The following is a 19,812-nucleotide window of genomic DNA, read 5'->3' on the forward strand; positions in this document are numbered from 1 at the left end:
GTTTCCCGAGGACATTTTCTATTCCCATTTCCGAATGAATTGGGCCACTTTTAAAGTAAGGTTTTATAAGTTTTATGAAAATTAATAATTTATAGTTTCACTTTAATTAGGCTTTGGAAAAGGCTTTGACTCCACACTGGGTAACTGCAAGGCTTGGCCGTGATGGTAATTCGTTAGAGAACTGTCTGTACATGACATTATGGAAGCTATGCAATAGCTATGCAGGGTGACGTTCCGACAGCTTTCGGATCGCTTCAACATTGCAAAAGGAACATCACACCGTGTATTTAACAAAACAATCCAAGCCATTTGTAATCTTAAAAGCGAAATAGAATGGCCGTCTGTTGACCGTCAGCAAGAGGTCATGACAAATTTTGAAAATAGCAGAGAAAGTCCTTTCCTTTTGTTATAGGATGTTTAGATGGAACGCATTTTAACATACCTACCCCAAGTTTAGATGCGATTAGTTATATTATTATGATCGCAAACTGTGTCTCCGCATTACTGAGATTTTCACTAAAAATTTAAAAATAATAATTTATACAATTATTATTAACATAATTTAATTAAATTTCAATACAAAAATTAAAATAAAACAGTTTTGCACTTACTTTTCATCAAACATCGTAGTTAAATGCAGTAAACAATTTTTTGATAGAAATTATGAGTGACAACTGATAGAATTGTTGTCTTTTTGAACGCTTGCAGTGCTGCCATATTGGCATTTCTGAACGTTCTGTTTGTTATGCAATTGTAGTTTGCGCGTCATGTTGCATTTACGAACACAGCCTAGTTTTTCATCATATTTGAATACTTCCCTCTAAAGTACCAGGAATTTTCACGTGAGTGCTAAATTCACGCCGATCTATCAAGGCAGCAAACGATGGCTAAACAGAAATGCTTTTAATGGCTAAACAGAGGCTTGCTGGCTATTTTGGCGAAAATGAAGTGTGTAGAGAGGCGTGCACTAATTCTGGGTATAAGAATTTTTGTTTTTATTGTTGCCGATAATTGTAGAAAAATCAAAGGTGTAAAAAATAATATTTTATCAGTAAATTTTTCTCAATTTCTTATATGTAGACCCATTTACTTTACTTTCATGCCCACATTTTTAACGAGCGGCAATCTGTCTGTCCAGGAAGGCAATTCGCCCATTGCTACATTTCCAATTCAAAAATTTCTCATTCCTTCATTAAAATTAAAGATATTCTCTCTGGATTCTTTTGTACGCTTACTTATGTAGCCAATTTATTACAATAGTTAAATGCATTATATATATACACGCACAGCGTTTTAAATGCTATGCGTGTGCACTTACATCTAAGCCATTTACAGCCACTATACAAATTTCGCAAGGCCTTTATAAAACTTAACTGGTAGAAAACATCTTCACAATTCTCAAAATCATAACAATTTTAAATGACTTTTGCCAATACAAAATTACAACCTACAAATATCTTATAACATGCGATCGATCGATCATCGCCCTCTTCTAAGGCCCAACCCTATAGTCTAGTCTAATCTCTACACATATCCCCTCCTTACCGCGTGCTTAGCTCGCGTATTGCGCTTTTAGATCTTTTCGCATTATTTTTCCCGTTGGATTCTTGGGTATTGTTTGAGCAAAAACGATGCCGCCGTCTAGTTTCTTATATTCCGCCACACGTTCGGCCACATAGTCGTAGATCTCTTCTTCGGTGGCTGTCATGCCTTCGCGTAGCACCACAATGGCGCGTGGAAGTTCGCCGGCAAATTCGTCTGGTCGTGGTATGACAGCTGCTTCTAAGATCTTTGGGTGCTCGCGGAGAATGCCCTCCAGCTCGGCGGGTGGCACTTGGAAGCCTTTCACTTTGATTAGCTCCTTAATGCGGTCGGTGATGAAGAAGTAGCCGTCGTCGTCGTAGTGGCCAACATCACCAGTGCGTAACCAACCGTTAGGGTAGAAAATTTCTGCATTGGCCTCGTCGTTGTTAAGATAGCCTTTCATGACTTGGGGACCACGAATGCATAGCTCGCCGGTCATATTGGGACCCAATCCCTTTTGGCTTGTACCGTCAATAGGTACGATTTTTGCCTCAGTATTGGAAGTAGGTGCACCAGCGGAGCCATAGCGGGTATTATTTGTTGGAACCATCAGAGTGAGCGGTGAAGTTTCGGTCATACCGTAACCCTGCAGCAATTTAGTATTTGGGAATCTGTGGATAGAAGACAGAGCATTTTGTCATAAAATCAACTTTAAATGGAATCAAATGGCATACTAACTTCTTTAGGAAACGCTCAATATCTGCTTCGGAGATAGGCGCTGCACCTATCACTGCGTATTTCAAATCGGGCACCATCTCTTGTGTCAGCTTTGGGTAGTTGATCATAAAAAGTGCTGCAATGTGTGAAAAGATTTATGTGAAAACAGCGCTGATGCCACAGTCGTGTCCAAACACTTACCGATTGGCGGCACGATGTTCAAAAATGTCCCCTTGTATTCGTGGAGCGATTTTATGAGATCTTCAGGACGGAATTGCGGCATGGTAACCAACTTGCCGCCAATTGCCAACTTCGAGAGCATAACAATGTTAAGACCGTAAATGTGGAAAAAGGGCAGAATGCCTGGCACCACCTCTTGCCTTCCGGAGGCCCTTAATTTAAATCCAATCTCCAGCTGCTCGCTGTTAACGACAAGGTTATTGTGTGAGAGCTGCACAGCTTTCGGTAGACCAGTAGTGCCCGATGAGAAGGGAAGAAAGGCCATGCTATCCGGATCGACGTCGTAATGCTTCAACTGTGAGTAGTCGGCGGCTTGTGGGTTGATGAGTTCAAAGAAATCAATAGCACCCGCGGGTAGTTCCTCATCTGGCTGTAAACGAATCACAGCGATGGGAAGATTCTTTTGTGCCAATTTGCAGGCATCTCGTATGACGCCATATCCAAGACTGGTGCCGACAACGAACTTGGCATTGCTCAGCTGAAGCTGACGACCGATCTCGTCTAAAGTGGAAGAAAGTACGAATAAAAAATAAGGGAAAGTTAGTTAAATAAAAGAATAGTGTTTGTGTGAAAGCTAGAGAAAGTTATGAAATATGAGACGAATTGGCTAGCGGTAGACGTCTAGCTTTCTTCGAAATCAGTCTTAGTTGAGCACAGATTTCGTTTTCAGGTACACCATACGAGTATATTGTCTAACGTGGCTTAACTTTTCATGCATACTGTGCTGAACTGCACTGAATCATTAGAAACTCGAAATGTGCTCATGCATGCGCAGTAGCCGTGAAGGTCGAACAGTGAACCTATCACAACACAACAAATAGCAAATAAATAAACAACTAAACAACTACGACATTGCACTCGTCAAGCCGAATTGAGCAGATACAGATACAACAAAACACCGCTGAAGTGGAACTAATCAAGCGGCGAGTGGGTTTATCTACATATACAACTCATACAATGCAACCTGGAACAAAGAACCTACGCATCGTAAAATTATATTAGTTGTTGCATTTATTTTCTCAACCTTATTAGATAAGAACTGAAATTGCACTGGTAGTATCGATTTGATAAACGTTCCAAGTTATGAAGAAAATAGGTATTGGCACGTCTTGGCTTGGAAGTCATACTGTGCTTAAATTTTTCTTTTACAACTTCTCCACCCTTCACTCACCTGCTGTGTATATTGGATTCACTGTTGTCACCGGTAGACCCGCCTCTATAGCGCCCAACACCGCAATCGGATATTCTGGCAAGTTTGGCAAGCACACGGCTAACGTATCGCCTAGTCCGAGCTTGAATTTGGTTTGCAGACGTGTGGCAAAGGCAGCGCTACTGTCACGTAACTGAGCATAGGTGTACTGACGGCCGCTGAGAATGCAAACCTGCAAGAAATTAAGCCCGAAAATATTTAAAATAAAATATAGAAAAATGCAATACATATAAATAATATAAAAATTGATTTATTTTTCAATTTAAAGATTTTTTATCAAAATAAAATATAGAACAAAAAATGGGCTGTAAAGTGAAAATAGTTAATTTATTTTTTTATTTAATTTTATTTTTTTAATTAAATTTTTTTTCAATTCTTGTTTCAATATTTTCTTTTCTTATAATTTATTTTAGTAATTTTTTTTTATAACTGTTTTTTTATAACTTTTTTTATAAATTTTTTTTTTAGTTTTTTTGTTTTTAATTGAAAATTTTTTATAGCTAATTTAAATTTTTTATCAAAATAAAACATAGAACAATAAAATGGGTTGCAAATTAAAAATGGGTTGGTTAATTACATTTATTTTTAATTTTTGAAATAGAAATGAAAATAATGAAACAAAATTATTTTGACATTTTTTCTCATCAAATTTGTTTCTAAAATTTTAAAACTCATCATCAAATTTGTTTCTAAAATTTCGAAAGGCGGAAAGTCGAAGCTGCGTCTTTTTAATAGATCAACAAAACAACAAAAATGTTTGATAGATAAGCAAATAACGTCAAAAGCTAAAGGCAGAGATTAAAAATAAAAAAAGCATAGCTGAACGTTCTAGCTGAGCCAGTTTTGCTAGATTTTTTATGTGTCAGATGCCTGAAGTTGAATAATCAGTTTGCTTTCATGCACTTTTTAAATTTTTACTGCAATTTATTATTTTTATTGTGCAATTAACTAAAATGTGCTGGGCGATGCAATTAAACAGTCGTTGACGCTTGGTGGCACTGGTTATTCCGTTATCAAAAAATTCGAGAAAAATAAACCAAACAAATAAATCAGCTAAATAACATGGTAGTGCATGATAAGAATATCATAGAGGGTGTTCCAAAAGAGCTCTCAAGATTCGAAATAAAATTCGAAATTGTGCAGACTTCTTGACACAAACAGCTGATTCGAACAAGAGCCACTGGTGCAAAAACTTATGGGTTTTGGGCAGAATCTCTTTACGATATCTGATAAGAATCGAAGACGTAGACGCAGCCAGTTTAATTCGATACGGGACAAATTTTTCCGAGAGACGCAATTTTGATTTCAATGGCTTCACATCAACTGTGTCAATTCTTTTCTCAAATTAACTAGTCAATTTACCGACTGGGATTATTTCCGCAAAATGTTAGAAGAATCTGAAGACAATACGTTTCCAATGGAATCAACAACAAAGATAGATGCTCTGCTTGGTCGAGCACACCTCCTTTAATGAAAATTTCCGCTGGCCACAAATACACAAAAGATATAAAAGAAATGGTGCTAAAAAAGCGAAAAATGCGGCGTAGGTGGCATCAAACAAGATCACCTGTTGATAAAGCAGCTTTGAACAAAGCAGCGAAAGATCTCAGCCATAAAATTAAAGAATACAAAAATCAATCATTTACAAACTACGCACAGCAATTAAATAATAAAAGAGACACAAACTACTCACTATGGAAATGCACCAAAAAGCTTAAACAGCCAGCTAACCATAATCCACCAATCAAAGTAGGCAATAATGGATGGGCGAAAACCAACATAGAAAAAGCAAACATATTTTCAGATTATCTAGCAAAAATCTTTACACCCAATAGCGACACATCACCAATACTAAATAATGATGGCATAGCCAATGATAATTATGGCGATATAGTACCCATAACTGAAGATGAGATGTGCGCCGAGATAAAAAAGTAGAAGTCGAAGAAATCTCCAGGGTTTGATTTAATAACTGCCGAAGTCCTCAAACAAGTTCCACGAAACATCATTACTAAGTTAACAAACATAATGAATGCTTCTTTAAGCTGCAATACTTTCCAATCTATTGGAAAATAGCTGATGTCATCATGATTCTAAAACCAGGAAAGCCTCCAAATGATGTAGCATCATATCGACCGATTTCACTGTTGCCCATCTTGTCAAAACTGTTGGAAAAATGTTTGATAAAGCGCCTGAACAATATCATAGAAAATAAACAAATAATACCAACACACCAATTTGGATTTCGCGCGCGCCACTCAACTATTGACCAAATTCACAGATTAACTCGTATCATCGAGAACACATTTGAAGAAAAAAATGTCTGTTCGGCTGTATTTCTCGATGTCTCTAAAGCTTTCGATAAAGTATGTCATGCTGGCCTGCTGTGGAAAATAAAGAATGTACTGCCAACAAAATGTTTTAATATCTTAAAAACCTACCTGTCTGAGCGCTATTTTCGCGTCAGGTACGAAGATGAGTTCTCTGAACTGAAAGAGATAAAAGCTGGTGTGCCGCAAGGAAGTGTGCTTGGACCTCTTCTCTATCTACTTTTCACTCACGACCTGCCAAACAGCAGAAATTGCTTTATAGCAACATTTGCTGATGATACTGCAATATTAACCGTCGGAAAGACAGAAATAGAGTCTACTGCACAACTGCAGCTTGCTATCAATAAAATATACAACTGGACAGATAAATGGCACATTAAACTGAACGAAACAAAGTCTGTACACATCAACTTTACAAACAAAAAGACCAACTACCTGCCAATATACATAAACAGCATTAAAGTACCATACTCTAATACAGCAAAGTATCTAGGTATGACGCTCGACACGAAACTTAGGTGGAGTGCGCACGTGAAAAAGAAAAGAGAAGAACTGGACCTAAAATTCCAAAATATGCATTGGCTAATGGGTAAGCAATCAGCGTTATCCGCACCCAACAAGATACTGCTTTACAAACAAATTCTCAAACCTATCTGGACCTATGGGATTCAGCTATGGGGTTGCACCAGCTATAGTAACACAGCGCAAATACAAAGATTTCAGACTAAGGCACTCAAGCATGCAGTTTGTGCTCCATGGTATATTAGGACGCAAGATCTAGAACGTGACCTCAATATTGATTCGGTTACGGCAACCATAAAGAAATTTGCAAAGTCGCACGCAGAGCGACTAAGCAAGCATGTGAACAATGAAGCCTCGATTCTTAACGATAATACAAAATGGAAACGAAGGCTCAAACGTAAAAAACCTCTAGATTTAAACTAATTAATAAATAAAAATCAGTTAAAAGTATGAATTGTATTTTGCTGAGGATTAACTCAAATTATTTGTTGTAACAAAACTCCACAAAAATTGCTCGTTAGTATATATATGTAATGTTATACTAGTTGCAATGAAAATACTAATAATAAAAAAAAAAATTCTTTTGCGTTTTTTTTTTTGATAAAAAAGCGAATAGGCCAAGGTACTATTGTAAGGGAAAGTGAAGCAAGAAAAGGTAAAGAGAGGATGTATTGGGAGACGACAGGTGTTACTTTGGGTTGAGTATGCAATTGAGCAGTAAAGTCCTGTCTTGACGATGGTTGAAGTGTCTGCTGACATGTTATACTGGCACGCCTGTCATTCCCCCCCACAGTCGGTTCTAGTTCGTTGTCATAACAACAACCACAACTGGTATAATTCACACTGTGGTCGGACCTGGTCTTTTCAGCTTTCATCTGAACGTTTTTTGTTTTTTATATTTTGGTAGTTTTTTGGAATAAAGGTTGAGTGGTTACGGACTTTCCATAAAGCAATAAATAAACTAGGACGCATAAGAAGTATTAATAACATTTTCAAGGCCAAATTATTTATAGTGAGCTTCACAAATATTATTTTAATTTTGGTTTTATTTTATTTTAAATTAAAATTTTTATTTATCTAAAATTGCCGCTTAACAAAGACTAATATTTGTATGTATGTGCATATGTACTATATATGGATGTGATTATTAAAAAATCTTTAGCGTAAATAAACAAAATTCAAGACAGACAATGAAAAAAAATTAATAAAAAAATTCGCGCTGTTTTTGTTTGTTTTTGATTTCTTTGTTTGATTTTCTGTATCATTCCAAAGTTCAGTAGACCAATGTCCAAAGTCTAGATCTAAATTCGTGTATGTGCCTTGGAGCGAGCGCGTTAAGTGGGAGCGCAAGGTGGTAAACAAACAGAATGATTTACGAGTCTGCGCAAACCCACACATCTACGTATAAATGTTTAAAAATACGAAACAGAAACGGCGCAGCGAACGGTAGTTGAAGGCAAGCAAAATTGTGTTGCTTAAATAAATGATCGCGATCGCGCTTGCTGATGATGCGTGTGTGTGCTGGGGGCGCGTCATACAATGACAAGCCGAATTTTTCACTGACAAACAAAAAACAAAAACCAGAGGAGAAAACCAACACAAACAATTGAAAAGATAAGCGATAGTAGCCAACAACACTGTAAGACCGACAATTAAACTGTTGTTCTGGCATTTAATATTGTAGATAGGCTAATTGCGCGATTGTGTGTGGGGAAGTGTTTACATTAACGTTTCAACAACTCTGCAGTGGCTTAAGGAGAAGTGATTATTATAGACATGCAAATGCATATACAGTATGCAAAGTTCGTATTAGTACACCCTCTTACAAATAAAAATACCACGTATATTTTCAAATTTACTTTAAAGCAATTGATTTCAATCGTAGTGCGTCATAGTCATAAAAAAATAGAATAATAACAAAAACTCCGAAACATTTGCATAGAATTGAAAAAAATAGCTTTAGTAGCAGTGTAGCTATTTCTACTGCAGGCAAAATTCGTATTAGTACATTTAGTATGCGTTGAATTTGTAAACAATTTTTTGGTATTTACCGCTATTTTCGAAACGATTGTGTTAAACATTCAATGTTTAACCTTGGACAGTTGCGTTTTAGTAGCCATTTGTTGAAGTTCGCGAAGTTAGTTTGCAATGTCGCCTAAAGTAAGAGAATTATCAAACGAAACTAGGAGATTAATAATAAATATGTACAAAAACGGAAAGTCTTTATGCGGAATTGCGAGAACATTGCAGAAAAGTGTGTCTACAATACAAAACGTAGTCAAAATTTATAGAGACAGTGGAAGGATTGACAAAAAGCTTCGAAATGTGAACAGGGTAAAGCTTGGACAGAGGCACAAGAGTTATTTGAAACGCCTTATCAGGAAAGATCCCACCGTCAGTGGAGTTTCACTAGCTGCAGAACTAGAAAAATACTTTTCTATCAAAGTTACACCTCAAACAGTGCGCAATTATGTAAAAAAATTGAGATTTAGAAGCAGAACTGCGGTTAGAAAACCGTATGTAAGCTCAGTCAATAGAAGAAAGCGTGTTATATTCGCCAGGAAATATTTAAACAAAAATATGCTGTTTTGGAAGAGGGTAATTTTTTCGGACGAGTGTAAGTTTAACATAAAAATGTCCGATGGACGCATAAAAATTTGGAGAGATTGTAATACTAGCCTTCAAAAACGAAATCTGCAGCCTTCTTTCAAGCACGGTGGTGGTTCTCTGATGGTACGGGGATGTTTCGGGGCAAACGGAGTAGGAAAGTTGCATTTTTTTGATGGAATTATGACTGCGAGGCAATATATTGATATTTAAAAAAAGAATCTACACAAAAGTGCCAAAAAATTGGGTTGCAAAAAAAAATTTATATTCCAACAAGATAACGTCCCTAAGCACACGGCGTTGGATACAAGGTTAGAGATCCTTTATAACTGTCCAAATTATCTCAAAACACCACCACAAAGCCCGGATATTAATCCCATAGAAAATTTATGGTCGATTCTCAAAAAGCAACTGAAACATCATCAAATAAGGAACCGAGAACATTTCAAAAAAGTCCTCAAATCAGAGTGGAAGAAGATTTCTCCAAATCTCACAAAAAAATTGGTGGAATCTATGCCGAAGAGATTGTGTGCTGTTCTAAGCCAACGAGGGTATCCTACAAAATATTAATTTTCTGAACTATCCTTTATTTACTCTTTAAATCATTAAAAATATATGTGTACTAATACGAATTTTGCTTCTGTGAAAAGTGTTAATTTTTTTCTTTCTTATTTTTTTTTTGTAATTCAATACACTTTGTGAGCGGTTTTGTTATTTGGCCTTATTTTAGTTAATTATCTATAAAACAAAATGGTTTCAAGCATGTACTAATACGAATTTTGCATACTGTACATAATTATGCAGTTACAGAGCAGTCATGTTTACCTTGATAAACTACGATTGCAATTATACTCGAACATATCTGTTGCCACAAGCAACAACTGCCAATTAAAAAGTAATGAAAAACTCTACTAACAAAGCTCCATTTCCACCCCTCGGCAAATATTTCTTTAATTTTTTCCGTTTATGAAAACTTAGAATAATAGAAAACTTTACTCTCATGCTCATATACCCTTATATGTATATATGTACCATATTGTATGTATTTCACCTGCTCTCCAGCGCAAAACCCAAAAATGTATTTATTTGTACGGAAGTTGGAAAAAATAAAAATATGGCACAAGGCGTTAGAATAAAATACTTGGACTCACCGGCAGAGAAGCGTACTTGTCTTGTATTTGCCAACCGTTTCTAAAAATATATTGGCTACTGTGGAGTATGCATACATACATATGTGTCGTTTACATTTACAACAGCTCTTTTTTTATGATTTCCGACTTAGTCACTTTTTGCTTGTGACCTCATTTACGCATTCTCATTAAGGTGGCTGGCAAATAAAAGTTGCTATTTTTCAGATTACAGCAAAAACTATGTATGTATGTTTGCATTATTTTATGGCAACCACCAAGTTTTTTCGATTCAGCAGAAGCAGATTCGTGAGCCAAAGATGTGATGCGATAGTCTCTCAAGAAACTAAACTCGTGTTTTTGACTGCAGTGCCGAATCAGTTCCCCGACGCACAGCCGGCACACGCACATACGAAGTGCTCTGCTTCACAGCCGAAAAACACATTTTATGTTATTCATATCAAAAAATTTTACTTAAATGCGATTAAAAAAACAAATAATTTTGTAATATTAGAAAGCAACAACACTAAAAATAATCAGAAATACCAATATTTCATAGATATTATAGAATTTCGCCTTTGAATATGCCTATGAAGCGGGGAACAACAACAACAGAAACAACTTAAAAAACAGTCAACTTTTGCCCAAAGCTGAGATTAGCTGATCCCTGTAAATATTTAGTACATATTAAAGTAATTCTATATGCCAACAACAACAACTGCACAATTTAATAAATGGACTCTGCTCGAATTCTAATTACCCTCCACAAGTGATTATCTGGTGTAATCAGATAACGAGCGATTTGCATAAAAATGAGCCTAAATTAGTTCGATACATATAAAAAACACCCTAACCAAGGTCAATTGTTGTTCTGACGCAATTAATTGCGTACCTTTTCTGGTACTAATCCCGTTTGAAATGTAAGAAAGTAGAAATCAGCAAGAAAACAATGGTTTTTGTCCAGTTGCCGCCGGTGATTGCTGGGTTTTCAGACCTGTTTAAGGGGTTAGGCCAATGTAGAAATGTCAAGAAATCGATGCTTTTCACTTAAAAGTTGCGCTAATAGTTTAAAATTGGATTAATAAGAGGATGATGGTGGGAAAAAATCCCTAAATACATCTAATTTTGAATTTTGGAGCAGTTGAAGTTAAATTTTTCTAGTAGGTCGGAGTCATAACTCGAAAAAGTCTTGACCGACTGATTTAAATTGTAACTGTATATTATTTTTTTTTATTATATTTCAGAAGTTAGTTTTCGAGTATGAAAGTGCGGATAAATTTTTTTGTTTTTATAAACAATTTTCGAAAAATTCTTTTTTGTTAATTGTTAATTTTTTGCCCAAAACTTTTTCTAAATTTTTTATTTTAAATTTTTTAATAATTTTTTTTTTAATTTCGATATTTATTAATTAAAAAAATAATATTTTAAAAAATCTTACGCACTTATATACTTATAAAATTAGAAATTGCAGCTGCAGTTGGTTCGGCTACGCGCTCGTCAAAAAGGCGTAATATGTAGAAGAAAAGCTCTGCAGGTGATATTTTCAGTCATATTAATTTTTACAGCTTAATAAATACAATGTAAAGAGCTTTTTAAAAACTTTCCGCTGGAATAAATTCTAAAAATATGCTTCATTTTTTATCTTAAGACATTGAACTCCAAAGTGACAATAAAAAAATTCTAATGTTGTGTTAAAATCAGAAAAACTTTGAAAACTAACGACTATCAGCTAACAATAATCTGTAGCTTCTTCCCTTTGGAGGCCAATCTCAACAAGCACAGCATAAAAATAAAATTTTCAACGCAAAAACTGAGATAAGCAAAAAAAAAAAATAAAAACTTCAGTACAAAATCGATGAATTAAAAAAACAACAGTTATTTGGCTTGCAAGAATTCAATGAACTCGCATGTGCCTCAAGTGCTTGCACGAGCATGTGAACACGTCCTCTTATACATAAGTATATACAAAAACATATGTATGTGTGTCGAGTATTTATATTTGCTTGCCTTCAATTATCGCCAATTGCCTGCAATCTCTGTAAAAATGTCTACTTCGGTGCAACAAGTGTTTTATCAGCATCGTGTACCTACGCACATACATAAGTAGGTACATATGTACATCTGGAACATAACTTGCATACTTCAATAACGTCAAGGGGCTGCATGGGTTTGAAAATTAAAAAAAAATAAAAAAAATTAAAAAAATTACAAAATAATAATAATAAAAAGTAAGATATGCTTTTTTTCTTAGTTCTCTGAATAGTAAAATATATTCAGCATATTCGCCCAAAATTTTAAGTCAATTAAAAGAATTAGTCTTTTTTAGTATCTTTAGGTTAACTCGCCCCAAATAAAGCTCGTGGGCATTAAGTTCTGTTACCTAGGAAGCCAACTACTTGAAAGTGGTGGATTTCCCTACAGGGATCTATAACAGAAATTGATATGAATGTTTTTGTACTTGGATTCCCAGTTGCACTTAGTTTTATACATACATACGTACATATGTAGCTGTGTGCATATAGACATTAAATTCTGTTCAATTGAAAAGCGAGTGCAACTTTTCACTTGTGCAATGAATCTCGTCAATTGTTAGTGTATTACGTGTATGAATTTAAGTAAGTAGCTACGTCAGCCTGTTATTAAATGCCTGAGTTGAGTAATTTTTCCGGCGATTAAGTCAACAAAGCATTTTGTCATCTCATAACTAAATTCTGATAAAAGTCTCAAATGAAATTATATGCCAGTTTTAGTGTATAATTAAAGTGTATGTAGAAGCAGTGATTTTCATACAATGCAAAAACTATTGAAAAATAATTAACAATTATTGTCGATAATTGATTGCTTTTTTTTCTTACTGGTGTAGAACAAAAACTCGCGAAAAGCTCAGCTGAAGAACGAAATGTCAGTTCTATTTTACTTTCATTACGTTTCCTTAGAATTTCGATTACTGTCTGGAATTGAATGTTTCGCGACAAATTGTAAACAAATTTTAATAATTCAAAATTCTTAGTAATAATAATATAATATATATATAATATTAAGATAAGTTTCATTAAATAAATCATTACACTTTGCGGCATTATACTAAACCCGACCCAATGTAAGAAACCCTAAATAAAAAAAATATACATATATATATATATAATATATATGAAAAAATAAAAAAAAATAAATATATATGTGTATCAAAAAAATTCAAAATAAAAAAAAATAAATGAAAAAATAAGTAAAAAATAAAAGAAGGGGCAAAGTCCGACTACAATTTCATTAAAAGCTCATTGTAAAATTTAAAATTAAATTTTCCGTTCATTTTTGAGCAGTCAAATAAAAGCGAACACTGGCGACAAAAGCTCACAAATTTTCTATCTACGATATATTTTTATTCTTGCTTGCTATATTTTGCAGGTGCCGTACAGGTGCAGGTGCACGTATTATGTGTATGCTTCTCATCTATGACTCCCCGTTTTTAACAACAACTCAAATTTGCTCCAACTTTGTAATCTTATCAGCGGCATTTAAATCCCCCGGTGGCTCTCGCTGTTCAAAGTTCGCTCAGTAATCAGCCATAGTTTTTTAGCTTTGAAAAAAAAAAAAATAAAACAATGCAATGCAAAACAAAGAAACAAAATTTAATTGTGACTATAAAATAATTGTTTTTGATTACGTTTTATTAACGTTTACGGGTTAAACATTTGTTGGACGGCTGATTTTTTTGCTGTTTTAACTTTTTTGCCGGACGACTGGCTGGGATTTATGGTTTTTTTAAGATACAGCTACTACACAAAATTCCGCAGCGAAATTTAAAACAATTAATAATAGTTGTTCCGGAAGAATACTGTACATAAATACAGGGTGTTTGAAAATAGCCTAGCCGAGCCCGGCAGCCAAAACAACTGCTTACATCAATATTTTTGTAATTTTTTCTAGCATCGATAACTCTCATGCAGCTAAAAAGACAGTCTATAATTGCCTTTGCCCTCAGGCAGAAAATGACAACCTTCCGTTGGCATTTCTGTCTTTGAAAACCAGCTCACGAAGAGTAATTTGCTGTTCGACAAAAATGTACTCGTTTGTTAAAAAAATAACAGGTTTCAATTACTTTACACTTCTCTGTTTACTTTTTTATAAATGCAAAAAAATTTCGATTGCGACACAAAATCTGACAAAGCTATACATTTATCGCCACTGAGCGCTCAGACATTTATTTTTTGTCTCATTTTGCATAAATTTGGAATGAACAAGCATAACTCCAGATTGCGTACCAAAAGCACTCTTGCTACTGAAAACGCTTAATTTTGCAGTTTAATCAACCAATCATAAACGAAAGCTCAGCTCATATTTACTATAAGAACAGAGTAACTTTAACAGCACGTCAATAAAATTCTTGTGAAAGCTACTCCCCGGCATGTGAAAGCTTCTCGCTGGATTTATTTACCGTTTTAAATTAACATAAGCACAGTAAAAAGATTTTGCAAGATTTTTTTCTTCCGCCACGCTGTTTATTTTCCACACTATGAAAGTTTCTTTCTGAAACGTGGAAGCTTATAAGCCGCAAATAAAAGCCCACCATTTTAGTGAAATTAAAAATATTATAAAGGAAATTCTTATCAGCTGTCGCGGAGAAACTAATAAGGAAATAAAGGCGCCGATGCTTCACTTACACAAATTATATTTACGAGTGAACGCTTTTTTTCCTACTCACCGTGGCAACATTTTTTTCATATTTTTTTATATCCCGCCACACATATTTGTCCATCGTCAGATTGAGCAGCTCGATCGGCTCAAAAGGCGATTGCTTGATGTAACCTTCCTCTTCGTTGTAGATTAGAAATTTGTCCGGGTGGCTGAAGCCCGTCTGCGTGGGTTGCGCGGTGGCAGCTGTGCTTAAATGCCGGGCGCTGGATGCAGCGGCAGTCGCGGAGGATTGCATAGGCGGCGCAATAAGCACGGAGCGTACCAAACGACGAATCATTTTTCAAAAGCGAATTAGAAGTGTACGTAATGCAATAAAATATTTTATAGTTATAAAAAAACTTAAATTAAAAATATTTTCTCTTAGTCCTGTTTGAGCCTTTGAGATCACTTCACTTTTTTGAGTTTGTTGGTGGACAAAAACACTTAACAACTTTTTCTTTATCACCGTACGGTGTTTAATAGACTTGTTCGTCTGTGCAACTTTTTAATATTTGTTTTTTCTTTTTTATTTGTTCGTTGTTGGTATTTAGCGCAAGCGCATCTAAAGTCTTTGGGTGTCGCGGCACAACTGATCGATGGTGGCCGGCTGTGTGGAGCTCTCGTCGCTGTGCAGGCCTTTTGTAGAGAGCTACGTTGTTATTTTTTGTTTTTGTTGTAGCTCTTGCGCCAACAGCACTGCCTACTAGTCCGATTGATATGAATGTGTATGTGTATGTGCGTGAACTGATACTTTTTGTTGTTGACGCTGTTTGATTTTGGCTGAATGTTTTGCGTTTTCGAGATTTCGAATAGGTACCGTATTTTTTGTTTACTTTTTTCGTACTTATGTTTTTGTAAATAGGCTGGTCCACTTACATTTTTTTATCAAATTTATTAACGAAGTTGTTCTCGTAATGTTTTTTATTTTTCAAAAATGGCTATTTGGTGCAAAGTGCAACCTGCGCTGACTTGTTGTTGTTATATTTGCTATTTTCAACGATTGCAGTTGTTCGTTGCATGCCCAATAGCGAAAGAACATTGAGTTTTTAAAATATATTTTCTTATTGTATATGTACGAATGTGTGTGCCTGTGCACAGTGCTTTTGCATTCGATTTATTAAATCTGTAAATAAAAAATAAATGAATGTAAAACAGGCATCGTAACTACTTATTTTTTCTTTACTGTTGAGCATAATTAGTATTTTTTACAATATTTCTATATTTTATAGTATTTTGTTATACACATTGAAGTTCCATTACGTTGAGATTACATACATATGTATGTACGTAGGTAGATATGCTTATGCTGCTGCACAGCAAATCGAGCAATTCTTGTGTACGAGTAACACTCTTTAAAATCCCTAATGAGGACTAAAAGTTTCTTGGCAGTCGCATTTCTATCACTTCAAAGCTCCAATCAATCATAAATCCCAGATAATATCATGCTTGGTTCACCCAGGGGGGTTAAAGATTAGGCTCCACCGAAAACAAACGAAGCGGGGTTCACTGCACTCACTTCAGCATATAAACATCTTAGTTCTCTGATATACGATTAAGAAAAATCTGAAGATAGGAGAAGAAGAAAACGTAAGGTCCGGATATTGATGAACTTTGACTTATGAATTGTGGAAACTCGTCTGATTCCTAAGATTTAGTTAAAAAGTGGGATCCAAATTCACCTAACCTCGTAAAAGCTGATCAGTTCACGAGTAGAGATAATCCAGCCTTATTTTTATCCAAACAGTTCTCACAAAAGCGGCTCGAAATTATATTGACTCTAATGGGTTCATAGCCGTCAACTTGGATTTTCATCGGACAGTGCCCAATCACTGAAGAGAGGTGCTGCTGTGTTAGTACCAGAGGCTGCACGACAGCATAAAATCTACCAGCGGTTAGAAATCATTAGTTTCGTTCAACTCGAAGATCTCCTGTCCAAAGCAGATCGCTGGTAGCCAGAGAAAGCCCCAGGTTAACTGTGCGCGGATAAACAAATTCAAACCAATTTAAACCCGGCTTAACTTAATCAAAATAATTTTGAAATTTCAATTTACTCCCGCCCCAGGCACAATTATTCCTTACTTTCTTGTAAGCGCTTAAAATTCTTAATCTCTCTTCAGTCTAAATGATGTCTGACCACATCTGTGACCTCGTCGTCAGCATCAGTATTTTCCTGTTTATTCTAGATGCTGCCTAGTCAGTCGCTGTGTCGTTGCGTCATTGACGTCACTTGACTTTGCTGATTACAAGCGCATGAAATACTTAGGTATGTATGAAATTATGAGGTATTATGTACGCGATAATGCGCTACATGCAAGAGACAACAAAGCGGTTTTGGAAATTCAGGGGGAAAGACATTGCGACTGTTCAGCTATAACAGCCTTTTTTGCTATAATTATCGAGGCGTCTATCGAAACCAAGTATAAAACTATTTTATATACATTTATTCTCTAAATGAGGCTCGAATGAAACTTCATCTCTTTTCATTACGAGTATCTTGCCGAATTAGATCTTACAGTCCCATTGGTAGTTGATGAAACTTTTTTTAGAGTCGTAGGCTAATAGAAAAGCCCTCTGGGCTTCTGATGCTGTATAGTTATGTAAAAAGCTTTGCAGATTACTGTGAAAGCTTTCGGATTTAAGGGGAAAGCACAAACACTTTTTTCGGATTTTAGAGTAATGTAACCGGACTCAGCTTTAATACACAAACTTGCAGTGATAATTTTCGGCCTTAGGCCTTTCTGTGCGGCTTGCATCGTGAATAATTTAATAACATTTAATAATACTTTGGCTGGTTGGACGGGTGAAAGTTCAAATTTAAGTAAAAATAGATGAAATACAATATTTAATACAATTGGATTTTATATAACGCATCAATATGAATTAATTAAACGGCTGTAATAATCTATAAAAATAATTAACATAGTGAGACGTAGTTGGAAAAATAATCTATCTTTCTGTTATTTTTCTGTCAATCGTTCAATTGAGTAAATATAATTTATGTATGTGTATGTGTATATGTATGTATATAAAAGTTATTGAACCGCCTCAAATGGTTGTACATCTTGTTGTTGTTGTAATAGTTCACTAGGCCCTGCAAGTGTGGTGTAGTCAACAATCGTTATCGTCTAACTCATCTAACGGTAGGACCAGAAAACGTGCTGTTTCGACAGGTTTGGTCCAGAGAGGGAGGGATGTTAGGTGAGCGAGTTTAAGAGGGCAGGTCTTGTAAGTAACGGGTGTTGTATTAACTGCACATGGCAATTTTAGCTCATCTAACCTCTGTGGTACATTTTGGATGACGGTCAAAGAAAACTAAAATACTGCTATTATTGTTCTCGTTTTATGAACTGAGGCACTTGAATCCCAGTAGAATTTTACTTCATTTCTTTAGAATCAATCTGAATTTGGAGAAATTGTAAGAATAATAGTATAATGATCAAAAGAGTACAAGATATACTTAGGCATATTCTTGGAGTGGTGCAAGTTTTTTAAACAGAAATCCTAACGAAAAGTAAATTTAAAAAATATATACTTAAATGCATACATACATATTTATATTATATTATACAGCCCTATCTGTCTGTTCAAAAATATGTTTACTTTCTGCTTTGAGAAATTTCGAAAGGACTCAGTATACTTTCCCTTACCTTACAAAAGTCGTCTGAAACTCAAACTCTTGGTCTACTCACAGCATCGATTTCTAGCATAAAGTTAACCATTTTTCTAGCACAAGTCTACCTTAGTGCTCGCTATCAATTATTAAGATACTTTAGTCCTCTTTTTTATATCAATTTAAAAAAAAAAATGATGAACTAATCGTATCATTTCATTTCTTATGCCAAGAATTAACTCTCGTTCCAGGTACTTTTAATATATCGGACTCGCTTTTCACCTTTGAGAAAACGATACTATCCTTTTTCCATAAATGACTAACGAGGGTATACCATGTAATTTTTGATCTCTATGCTTGTCAAACTGCAGCCTGTCTTGAGCTCCTCACGTAATCAACCAAGAAGTGCGATTTCATGGACTAAATTGTGATAAGCTAATTTTTGCATGCAAAAATATTTTATGTCATTTGTTAATGTCTACGAAAACTTCTTACTCACATAATTTGCTTTCTAGCACAAGTTGGAAACCGTAAAATAGGCGCAGAACAAAATAATTTACACCAGACGCTAAGTAACTGTACTTAACTAATAATGCAAGCGTTCAATGGGAGAGGCAAAAACAAACTGAATGATAAAATTTTTGTTTTCAAAAGGCGACTCATCACAGTAGCGGTATTCTCGATTAGTAGGACAGGGTCTGGCAAACGTACGGAAATTTATTAGGACATTTTGTATTATTTATGGAAGTACAAAAAAAAAAGTTTTTAATAGTTTTGATTTTACTGTTCTAATTTTGCTATTTTTGTTTAGAATTTTAGAAGCAAAACAGTTTTCTTTTCTTCTTTTATTTTTCAGACGTAAGTTTTACTGTTTTTTTAAGGAATTTTATTTTTAAATATTAAAAAATTATTATTACTTTCACATAATTTTTAGGAATTTTAGAACTAAATATGAATTATTTTTTGATTTTACAAACCTAATCTCTATTTGTGTATCTATTAAGAAATTTTGGATCTAAAGCAGCTTTTTTGGGTTTAATTAAAGTAAATTAATAAAATATTAGGATATAATATTTGAACTCTTTTAATATTTTGGAACTGTTTTTTATTTTATATAAATTTTGCAGATAATACATTTGAAGCTTTTTTTCAATATTTTACTTTATATTTTTTAATATTTCAGAAAAAAAATTTAAAAAACCTTTAAGGCCCACCCCTCGATTGTAATCATTTAGAAAATGTGAGTGCTCT

General features: G+C 34.8%; 1 protein-coding gene across 2 annotated transcripts; it reads right to left on the reverse strand.

Moving 5' to 3' along the window:
• Positions 1 to 1,218: 1,218 nt before the first annotated feature.
• On the reverse strand, positions 1,219 to 19,181 carry LOC128859309 (uncharacterized). 2 transcript variants are annotated; one of them, XM_054096197.1, is made up of 7 exons: positions 19,061 to 19,181; positions 16,212 to 16,514; positions 14,980 to 16,074; positions 3,653 to 3,863; positions 2,443 to 2,982; positions 2,263 to 2,377; positions 1,219 to 2,195 (listed from the first exon to the last, which is right to left on the reverse strand). In XM_054096197.1, exons 3-7 carry the CDS (start codon positions 15,247 to 15,249, stop codon positions 1,553 to 1,555), a joined length of 1,779 nt encoding a protein of 592 aa, XP_053952172.1. In that variant the 5' UTR covers positions 15,250 to 16,074; positions 16,212 to 16,514; positions 19,061 to 19,181; the 3' UTR covers positions 1,219 to 1,552. The 2 variants fall into 2 exon arrangements, with proteins under 2 accessions (XP_053952172.1, XP_053952171.1); XM_054096196.1 differs by lacking the exon at positions 16,212 to 16,514.
• Between the last annotated feature and the right edge of the window lie 631 nt (positions 19,182 to 19,812).

This window comes from Anastrepha ludens, chromosome 3 (assembly GCF_028408465.1).
Source record: "Anastrepha ludens isolate Willacy chromosome 3, idAnaLude1.1, whole genome shotgun sequence".
Taxonomy (NCBI): Eukaryota; Metazoa; Arthropoda; class Insecta; order Diptera; family Tephritidae; genus Anastrepha; species Anastrepha ludens.

Excerpts from the sequence above, each read along its gene's own strand:
- LOC128859309 (XM_054096196.1), bottom strand. The coding sequence starts at position 15,249 with ATGATTCGTCGTTTGGTACGCTCCGTGCTTATTGCGCCGCCTATGCAA. Across the intron at positions 2,983-3,652 it reads GAATCCAATATACACAGCAG|ACGAGATCGGTCGTCAGCTT; the intron begins GTGAGTGAAGGG and ends CTTCCACTTTAG. Across the intron at positions 2,196-2,262 it reads ATTGAGCGTTTCCTAAAGAA|ATTCCCAAATACTAAATTGC; the intron begins GTTAGTATGCCA and ends TTCTATCCACAG.